Here is a 10868-nt window from a genome sequence, read left to right as displayed (position 1 = left end):
GAAATATATCTTAAAAGAATTTCAAAAAATGTTATCCAAATGCTTGTTTAGCACATCCCAGACAATACCATTTCTACTCCTTATAGTATCCAAAAATAGGAGCTACGAGAAAAATGCGGACATAGAGAGCAAAAATGAAAACCATTTGACACTGAAAATTTTCCAATAATTCTAGATTTGAATCCTCCACTCATTTATGTGTACCCAGTAATAAGTACATCAGAAAAAAAAAATTATGATCAAGCTACCCTTGGAAACTCTTAACAGTTAACAGGATGGTAGTAATTCCATCTGTTGAGTTTGATCCCTATCTTTTGATGTTTACAAAACAAATGGATGATACTAATATTTTTTCAAGATATATTTTCAGTTATGAAATTATTTGATTCCATGAACAAGTGCAATTGGAAAAAGACAAAGTATGCTGAAGCTGTCGGACGCTCAAAAAGACTGCATCGGACGTCCGACAACCATTGAGTATCTTCGGACGCAGAAAACCAGCCTATCGGACGTCCTAAGGAATTGAAGAAAAATTTTCAGTTTTACATCATACCTTCGGACGCAGAAAACCAGCCTATCGGACGTCCGAAAGAATTGAAGAAAATTTCTCAAACTCACTGCCTGCTGTCGGACGCATAAAACAGTGCTATCGGACGTCCGACACTACCAACGGCTAGTTGACTGTTCAGCTACTTTCTATCCGTTGGAAGCTTTAATGAGGCTCTTTCTTGGTCCTATATAAATAGTGGTTGGTCAGATACTTCAAATAACTTTGGCACACTGAAGATACAAAAGATCTAGAGAGATTTTAGTGAGAAAATACTCCAAAAAGAATATTTGTAGTCTTAGTGGTGTGAGGTTCATTGTAAGCTTTTCATTTGTGAGTGAATCTTTCATGAGTGTAGCTCTGTGAGGGTTGTCCTGAGGGATAGTAAAACGTCCTGGCTTGACCGAGTGCTGCTTGGGGCAAGGAGGAGGTGAACCTTCCTTTGTACACAAGAGTGATTGTAATTCATCAACTTGAAGTAGCTTGTTTCAATTAATCTACAAGCTCAAGAGGAATTGGGTAGTTAATTGGTTTGCAATCCTTTCCTTTTTATTTACTTATTGTTTCATTTATGATCTTTGCATTGGTTGTTTTTGGGCCTTACACCATCTGTTATAAACCGCAACTTTGCTGGACAAAATGACAAGGAACTCACAGGACCTACTATAACAAATCGAATTGTTGAGTCCGCGTAACTCGCTATTCTCCGCGTTTAGGGCATTCCTTGCTCTCAACACCATCGAGTCCCAGTTTATTTTGAAAAGTCTTAGCAACATTCCATCAACCCAGAGCCAGCATTGCTCTTCGCTGCCGGTTTTGTTAAAATATCCCACTTAAATCTCCGTCATTAATATGTCGAAAAAGAAAGTCTCCACCAGTTGCCGAGCTAATGGGATAAGAGTAGTATTCAGACAGAGCCCTCCATGGATGATGCATACTAATATCTTCTCATATTTTATTGGAAACTTCAACCAAAAAGCACAAAAACTCCCAAAAATTTCAAAATCTCAAGCAAATAAAAGAATATTTAATGTTTGATGGCCTAAAATTAAAAAAGAATAAGTTCATTTGGATGTAAAGAAGCGGGAAAAAAAATGCAGCTAAGCTATTGGACATCACTAGAGACTACTACCTCTTGACCATGGTTTGAAATTAGACGCAACAAGCAAATAAATAGAAGATAGGAAGGCAGGAACTGACCGCAAAAACCACTTCTTTAAAGATATATTACGTCAATCTGATACAGGACTTCTGGCAGCTTAAATTAGATTCTTGATTCAATGCTCTACAGGAAGTTTCTTTGAAATGATCCTGAGGAAAACCTAGAAGACAAACCCTGAGCCATGTTTTCAGCATCCAATTTCACACTTTGCCGTCCCGCTGTCAAATCCTTCTCACGATCCCATGGTCTCCATGGATGCTTTCCCTCCCATTCTTCTTTAACTGGTTCCTGCTTGGATTTTTTCTTTGATCGATTTTGAGCTAGCTCTTGATGCTTGTCTACTAGTGACTTTGACCGCTTCGATTTGTTGTATTCATCTACCAAATGTGCATCTGAATTGGATCGTTTTCTTTCTTGCTCATTTGAAGCAAGTGTTGAAGCCTCATTATAGGCTTCTAAATAACTGCAATTGCAAAAGAGCATTAGTACCAAATGTCCAAGACCTCCAAGTCCAAGAGCATCATTTTCATCAGAATTCATACATACTTCATTTTTGCTTTCTGGGCTCGGTCTGATGGTGTGTCAGTCCAGACACTAGTATCCCCGCGCCCCTCCTTGGAGCTTCTGCTGAATTTTGTTGATTGCATGGTCGTCCCAGGCTGAGAAAGACAAACAAACAGCAGATTTTAAGCGCAACAACCCACACTAAGAATGATCAAAGATAAGGGTCAAGTTCCAAGCTAGAATATAATGTTTAAGGAAGCACCAAACAACGATCAACAGCTGTCAATTCTACGGGTATTACATATAGTAACAGACTTCAATGATGTATACTTGGAGCATTGATAAGGTATCCTTTAAAAGCCCAGACCATCATGGCCAAAAGCCATTTCAAATTACCAGCATAAAAATATAATGCCACCCATAGAAACCCCATGCGATGGTCACGTTGACTTATTTAGAGGCAGAGTGGGGGTAACATTTTGATTACTACTTAAATCAGTCTATGGTATCTTTTTTTCAAAAAAACAATTATCTCAAGTAGTAAGTTCATATGTAATTACACCAAGGTATACCTTTTTTTAACAAATTACCATTTTATATCCACCAAATATCAATCAACATTCTCATCCTAAATCACATTTGTACTCCACAGCCTGCATTCCATTTATCAGAATTCAGGTCAAGTCAGTCATGGAAAATAACTAGACAAATAAGCATAAACCCAGTGCCAGAGCACTAGTCCACTACCGGCATTAGCCCTTTCAGTGTAAAAGCCTAAGTCATCTATTGTTCAGCTTATTTTATCATTATTTGCACTAACACGTTATTCTATTAAACTGAAACCGGTTTGAGCTCTATTTCCAATATGAGGACTTCATCATGCATCAGAAGCTGTCTTTGGCCTGCTTAGTGATTTCTCTATTATAAGGCGTCTATTTATTAAGCAGGTACAGCATTATTCGTGATTCTTATCTTCTCCACCTTTTCATAAATTCAAAGTGAGAACATATTCAACCGGAATGATGCTAATAATATAAAGAGGGAAGAAAAAGGTCCTTACTTTTCTTTCAGGGGGTAGGGTTGTCATCCATTCATCTCTTTTAGGTTCCACCTTAGCCTCCATGTCAGCTAAAAGTATATCATCACCCTCCATTGATATACCTGCAGTTTAAGTGCTCTAAGAATTCAGTGTGCAATGATAAACAAAATATTTTGTTTCTTGGATATATGAAGTTTTCATGCACAAAATCAGCCCAGTGTGCCTCCTTTCAGCAACAACAAGCAGGCTAGTATTACAAACTAATTTCCTTCAAAATATACTGTGAAAGGCTTTAATCCAACTCTCCATCCCATCAATAGCTTAACGACGAGACAAGCAAGACAGTAACCAAACAAATATCCACACTAACTAGATTTACAACAAAATAATCATCATTCTCAAATTTGGTCAACACAGTGAAAACCAAACAACTAGAAGTAACTGCAACATAATAATTGCACATCTAAAGCATAAAAGAAGAGAAAATACTCTTGTATCAGTCTTCAGCTAATGCTAAAACATTTTAGCCTTGTGAAAGATGAGTCACAGTGTAAAAAGGCCCTTTCAGGGTGCATTTCCTTTTCACGACCATAACATAATTGCATACAGAAGACATACAGCAGGAAATACTAGGGTGAAAAATGTACAATAAAATTGATCCACCACATGTCCTGAGTCTTCAGCTTTCTCTCGAACATTTTATGCTTCTGAAAGATGGAAAGCCATACTATAAAGAGGCTACATGGCGGCAAATAGACTATGTGAAAGTGTATGTAGAACAAAATTCAACTGTAATTATATGGAAAAAATGTCTGTGCAAAGATAGCTCAGCCATATAAGCTTTAGTCTTCAGCTTTTAGTCACACATCTTAGCATCGTGCAAGATGAGACAGGGCATAGGGAGCCTTAGTAGCAAGCTCCATCCTTTTGTACCATAACTTGATTTTAGACAATACAAAGTATCAACTACTAGTACTGGAAAAACTAGAGTCAACGAAACATAGCGCAGCCTCAATTAATCTTGAGTGAAAGGAAATTCAGAATCAGTAATGTCTCACTAGTCCAATTATTCTTAAATGATTTTTCTAAAGCATTATCACTCCCCAACTGTCCCTCCATTAGGCAGGAATATGGTGGCCCAAACAAAAGTTTGGGATCCAATTTGGAGTTCTTTAATTGTAAAAGAAAAAAGTGTTATTTGTAGCATTTAATCATCCTTTGAGCCAGTGATCCTTCAGTCAGACAAAGCACAGCACATTGGTTCTCTTTCCCTAATGAAATATGCAGTTCTGGACATAAACCCAATATATTCAAATTCTGGAATGGATTGAAATTATCATCTTTTCTTGTTGTAATAGTAAAGGCACCACAAGTGTGAGGTGACCAAATATGCATGTCAGAGAGAGAGAGAGAGGCAGACAGCACATTTTCTTATGCAACCAAAAAGAACAGTGATCACAATATTCCCCAAAAAACAAAAAAAAATAAAAAACACTTACCTTGCAAACGTCTCCAGTGTGCAGCTTCTTTCATTGCTTTCAATTCCGCCTGTATTGATAATAACCTTTCTATCAATAATACGATTGGAAAGGAGAAAGTACATTGACATTGCCAAGATCACTGCAAAAAATGTACCTTGAATTCCTCTTGTTCCTCTTTGAGCTTTATTTTCTCATCCAATGCTTTTCGCTATAAAAAAGATGATGAAGTGGAAACAAAAGACAATATCAAATCTTCTTCACGTAAGTTACATGCAGTAGAAAATACAAAGTCCTGAAACTACATCAGATAAAAAGATATATATACACGCAAGGTTCTTCTCAAAAATAATTCGCACAACTTATGAAACACAGTAGAAGCGACCAGTGACGTTTATCAGCTATCTCATCCCTATTACTGTCAATGAAATTTTCACTCATTGGCAAAGGCACTTAGTTAGATGTATTCAACAAAATGACAGACTGAAAAAATCAAAACTTCTAGCAAGTAAAAGTGTGTTACAAGGTGCAAGAAAAAAAAGTTAAGTTTCGTAATAGTTCCCCTTATTTTTCCTTCAACGAAAACTTTGGGCCAAATGCTCCATCAAAACCATATCACTGAAAAATCATCACATAGCTGAAGCAGAACGCCATGGAGAGCAAGAGTGAGAGGAAAAGACACAGATCGTGTAGAATGTAACAAAAAGTAAGTAATAGAATATAATTCTCTTGAAGCACTACTATTGTACAACACTCACTTTATCTGGATCCAGCAAGTCTTTAAAAGCCTTGTTCAACTTCACAAATGCTTGGTGGGCCTGTGGATGAGAGCATTTGTCCGGATGTACCATGAGGGACAATTTCCAGTACCTACAAGGAGAAAAAAGAAGACCAGTTGACATATAAAACAAGTCAAAACGATCAAATTTGTCAATATTAGACATCTAGCAGTGGACAAACCAGCATGCATTTGCAGAAATGCAAACCAAGACCCCATCCCGCAACCCCTCCAACCCTCCCCGCCCCATAAAACAGAAAAAAAAAAAAGAAAACAAAAGTCAAGAGAACCTCCCATACCAAGATCTATACAAGAGGCATAATTATACTGCCTCGCAATACCATATTTTCTGCATAAAAGGATAAGTTCAACAAAGATAACTATCTCCACATCATGAAAGTTGTTGTCTTGATGAGGCGGAAGCACAAAACAAATCAAAAAACTTCAATCGTGTCAAAGTTATAGGTTTCTTAGGGGAAAAAAAAAAGCAGGGAGAAGGGGGGGGAGGGGAGTTCATGCCTAAGACAAACTTTATATGCCTGCTGGTTGAGTCATTCCCTTGTAAGCAAGAACTTTTTTTTTTTTGCCTAACAGATTGGAATTCTATTTGCAAGTAACTAAACCAAGGAAACTACTAACAAAGACGATCAAGCACCAAACTAGAAAAGGAAATTTAACCCAAGTCCTGAAATAAAACTATAGCAACAGTCACATAACCAATATACAGCACATGACCAGCAATTCTTTTGCATTTAGATTTAGAAACAGAACCAACAGTAGATATCATGGTATATAGTCTCACAAATAGACTGGTTGAGTCCAAAAATGTTGTATTTCATGGATTAAGACAATTTTTTTGCACCAAAAGTATTCTTGCAGACTTCATGTCTTTCTTGAGGATTGCATAATAAAATCATGCAGCAATGCCTAAAGTTTCCTAGAAGAGATTCCTAGAGTTCCTGACTCATTCTCATTATCAATCTTAAATTCTTGTGGTTTCTCTTTACTTTTCTATTCATGTCTTGTTGAACTCTATTCCTCAGTTTTTCTGCCAATGCATCTAAAATGACCGTCAGCCTACCAACAGTTTTCAATGCTGCTTCTTAACGATTATATCATTCACAGAAAATTGAACAGTCGCATTCCAATAGATCCAAACAACACATTTAAAGGTAAATTTTAAAAATACAGACAAGAAGGTACCTTTTCTTCATGTTTTCAGCTGACATATTCTTGTTCACTCCCAGAATATCATATGGACTATCCACCTCAGCTCCCATAATTCTTGTAATCTGGCAAATGGAAATAACAATTGAAATGAAGAGATAGCATCCCTGATTCAATGACAGCATGTAAGCAAATGCATTATGCCCTCACTGTAAATATGTATCACCATTTTTATGGAGACTGGCCACGACAAAGATAAAATTCCTGCAAACATACATTTCTACTATATTAAACCTATATCTTTGTTACATGCAATATGCAGCAGCTAAAGCATAAAAGAGCTGCGCTATCCACATGACAATAAATTTTTGACTCTTTTCGCATTAAAAAAAGTCATACCAATAATGAATGCAGAGAGTGAAAGGGAGATAGGGAGGGGGGGAGAGAGAGAGAGAGAGACTGCACTAAATATCTTTAGAAGCTCATCAAGCTTAATAATGTGCTTAGAATACTTGCATATTAGTATTATTTTCAAGGTCCCGAAAAATGCAATGTGCAGGTACACTGTTCTTAGCCAAAACAGACACCATAAAGGGGAAACCAAAGGAAATCATCATTTACAAAGCTTCCACAAGATGGACTAAAGATAGACCCATATGTACATTTTCAATCAGCAGCTATCAATCTCTACATATATTCTACCATGCATTTTTTACACCCTGTGCAGTTAAGAGACTATAATTCAAGTTGTTGATAACAGAACCCTTTTCTGTTGGTAAAATATACTGTGACAAGTGCTTAAAAGCTCTATACTCAACCTACAAAAATAGATATGTGTAGTGGTCAACAAGTTTGTCATACTCAATTTGATCATGGGTTATAAAAACTAATCGAATCTACGTAACATAGCAATGTTACAAAAAAACTCATGCCATGAGGTAATGTTTATTGCATGGTATAATAATAAGAGCAACATGCATAAGAAACCAAAAAAAACAGCACAAGCGTGAAGAATTTGTATCCTTATGATGGAACTAGCAAAAGGTCTTTAGAATGCCCTAAAACAGAAGCATACAAACCAAACAAAAACTGCCATAAGAAAAAGTACAAAATAAAGAGACTATGGGATGATGAAACAAGGGGAAGAATTAAAATCTGTCAATGGTGACAAATAAATATGTATATGGAGTGAAATATATAAAAAAAGGTATACGGAGTGAAATATATACAAAAAGGTACCTCTTCAAATCGTTCTGCTTCATTTGATGATTCAACTTCAGAAACAAAAGCAGGGGGAGGGGGCCCTATAAACAATTCAGAATCGTCCACTAACTCAGCCTCTCTAATTTCAACCATCAATAAACATAAATAAGTTAGCAATGTTAGTAGCTTCAGAAGTTCACCGTAAGATGGCAAAAAATGCCTAAAAGCTTGACTTCCACAAGGAAAATCCTTCTACAGAATACAAATGCAGCCATTAACTCTTAAAATTATAAAATTCAGCAATACCTCAACTCAGCTTCTGCTTCAGTTAATTTGGCTGCAGCTGCAAGTAGTTCAGCAGATGGCATTTCAGGGCCAATTACCCTAAACGAACAAACAAATTTGAAAACAATGGATTCAGAAACTTAAAGAAACTAGAATTGTACCAAAAAGATGAAATTTATTTTGCACTTATAGAGAGTATGCTTTTCAAACTTTTCAATGCATATCAAAGCAGGCACACCAAACTGAAGGACAACTCAAAACAAAAAAGTTTTGAAAGTAACAATAATACAGCATAGTAAGTTAACATCACACTGCATATAACATCACATAACTCAAAAAAAATATTTATTTGATTAAGCAAAGAAAATAGGACCATAACCATTTCCGAATGCTTGTTCAAATATACCAAGAAAGCAGCAAATTGGATATGCTGCAGAATTTGTTACATTAAGATATATAGCAAGGATATCGAGGTACCTTCGTCTAGGACCAATGGCATCTTCAGATGATTTAGTCATGTTGGCATCTGGTCCATTTCTGCCATCTGGTGATACCGAGAGCAATTCGTTCTCCAATGTACAATGATCAAGCTGCTGCTTTGAAGACCGTCCGTAGCCATCAATGACAGGTCTAAGAACCTCCAATGTAGGATGGCCCTCTGATTTCAGTAGAAAGATATTATCACCAGTTTCTTTAAGGTTCAGACATAGAAATAGCCTTCTCAGGTGCTTCACCAATGTTTTTTCTGACAATCCCCTTATATCAACTGCTTGACCATCATCTATCATGTGTAGAAGCTGGAAACACAGTATTTTGCAATAAATTTAGTATCATTCACTAGAACCTTTATCCTTTAGAACCTTTATCCTAACCCATTACATGAACATTTCTCAAGAGGGTGGCACTTCAACACAAAATAAAGCTTTTCCAGTAAGCCATTATGTGGAACACTTCCTAAGAGGGGGCAGTTCAACACAAAATTTACAAAACAGATGCGATTGTTTTAGCACAAATCAATCATAGTAATCAGCATTTCTACAAAACAAAATGAAAAGGGTAAATTTGGCACACAAAGTAGTAGATGTTCACAATTGATACCGTTAACCAATACAAATTGCCCGCATATTCAACAGTTCAATAGACAAATTTCAACAAAACTTGAACTCATAAGTAAACAAATAGATAACCGCTATACCTGTTCCAAATCTCCTGAGACAGCAGGAAACTCCTTCAAAATACATTTGACAACATCCTCCGGATTCTCCAATCCAGAATCATCATCATCCCCATCTGACCTAGGCAACGACTCTGCCACTTCGGACTCATCCGAATAATATTTATCCTTCTTTCTCCTCTCATACTTCTTCGATTTGTGCTTACTTCTCCGTTCCTTTTCCTTTCTTTTCCTCCTACTGGATGATTTTCTGTCTTTCCTCGAAGAGGATTTCCTAGGACCCCTATCGTCGCCATGGCGGCGTTTGTGGCTTCGCTTATTATCATCATCTTCTTCGGAAGAAGAGGATTGAGGTGATGATGATGAAGCGTCGTCGTATTTCTCTTCATCTTCTTCTGTATGGCGCTTTCTTCTGCTACTGCTAGTAGATTTAGCCATGGATACTGGAAAGAACCAAAGAGTATCGAATGTGTAGTTTCGAAATTGGGAGTCGAATGATATATAGAGGACCTTAAATTTAGGAATATAAAATTAGGCTAATTACATTTACCTACAAATCAACTTCTTCACATTAAGACCTTTCTTAATTCCCCCGAAATACACAAATACACCATTAGAACCAGTCCAATTCGCAAATTCCCCAAGACCCTAAGCAAACCCCCAATTCAAAAAAAAAACCCTAGACTTTATCACACGCCCTTCAAAGCAACAAAACCCTAGATCGCTCCCAATTTTAATCAAACCCTAATTTCTTCAACCCAATTCCACTCCTGCACCTTCAATTCCCCGATCTGCACAAATCAAATTCCAAAATCCAATATCTCAGTCCAATTCATTCAATAACCACGCAAACGCATATATCACGCAAATTATACAATAAAAAAGACATAGCAGAAAAAGAAAGCAGACCTGAGAAACAAAATTTTGGATTTAGAGAGAGAAAGTAGTAAGATATAAATAGCGGAGGGCTAAACAAAAAACCTTTTTTGGCTTCTTCTCACCAGCGACCACAACGGCAATAATGGTCTTCACAGGAGCAGGCTGTTTGAACGAATTATTCACCTTAAATAGATTTTCAAATGCCAAAAGCCTTTTCAAGTAAACTGACAAAAGTTCTTGAAATTTGCCAGCAACTTCTGCTCCTTTTATGAAATTTGCTGACAATCGTGTAGGGACCCGATCTGCGAAGGTCAGGTGTTGGGGGTGTTCGGATGCGTGCCGGGACGGTGAGAGGAAGAAGAGGTAGAGTGTTGGCGTGTTTTTTTTTTTGGTTTAATTACATTTAACTCCTTTTAGCTTTGATCAAAATACAAATCAATCTTGAAGTTAGTTTTTTTTTTTTTTTTTGAAAAAGTTTGGGTAATTTTTTTGGACATTTTTATGCTTGAAAACCTGCACTAACAAGTTAAATTGCTAATTTCCAGTTGGCTTAAATGTTATGCTCGCTGAAATGATCCATAAGGCTCGTTTTAAAGAGATAAGTGACTTTTTTGAGTAAAAAATAGGTTTAATTACATTTACCTCCCTTGAG

The 10868-nt window shown here is 36.8% G+C and overlaps 1 protein-coding gene across 2 annotated transcripts; it reads right to left on the bottom strand.

Annotated features, from left to right (window-relative positions):
• Window positions 1-1743: 1743 nt before the first annotated feature.
• On the bottom strand, window positions 1744-10594 carry LOC113714478 (uncharacterized). 2 transcript variants are annotated; one of them, XM_027238327.2, is made up of 13 exons: window positions 10319-10594; window positions 9888-10128; window positions 9359-9780; window positions 8641-8960; window positions 8185-8262; window positions 7915-8017; window positions 6712-6800; window positions 5489-5600; window positions 4888-4941; window positions 4752-4800; window positions 3274-3374; window positions 2256-2368; window positions 1744-2172 (listed from the first exon to the last, which is right to left on the bottom strand). In XM_027238327.2, the coding sequence occupies exons 3-13, from the start codon at window positions 9773-9775 to the stop codon at window positions 1833-1835; spliced, it is 1776 nt and encodes a 591-aa protein (XP_027094128.1). In that variant the 5' UTR covers window positions 9776-9780; window positions 9888-10128; window positions 10319-10594; the 3' UTR covers window positions 1744-1832. The 2 variants fall into 2 exon arrangements, with proteins under 2 accessions (XP_027094128.1, XP_027094127.1); XM_027238326.2 differs by having other exon boundaries at window positions 9359-10128; window positions 10319-10460.
• Window positions 10595-10868: the final 274 nt, after the last annotated feature.

Source organism: Coffea arabica, chromosome 10c (genome assembly GCF_036785885.1).
Source record: "Coffea arabica cultivar ET-39 chromosome 10c, Coffea Arabica ET-39 HiFi, whole genome shotgun sequence".
NCBI classification, from domain to species: Eukaryota; Viridiplantae; Streptophyta; class Magnoliopsida; order Gentianales; family Rubiaceae; genus Coffea; species Coffea arabica.
Note: the sequence above shows the minus strand (reverse complement) of the source record. Positions and strands in the feature narration are given on the sequence as shown.

Coding starts and splice junctions, on each gene's coding strand:
- LOC113714478 (XM_027238327.2), bottom strand. CDS start 9,775: ATGGCTAAATCTACTAGCAGTAGCAGAAGAAAGCGCCATACAGAAGAA. Junction 8,961..9,358: donor TCTCAGGAGATTTGGAACAG/GTATAGCGGTTA, acceptor CTGTGTTTCCAG/CTTCTACACATGATAGATGA. Junction 8,263..8,640: donor GCCATTGGTCCTAGACGAAG/GTACCTCGATAT, acceptor TTGTTCGTTTAG/GGTAATTGGCCCTGAAATGC.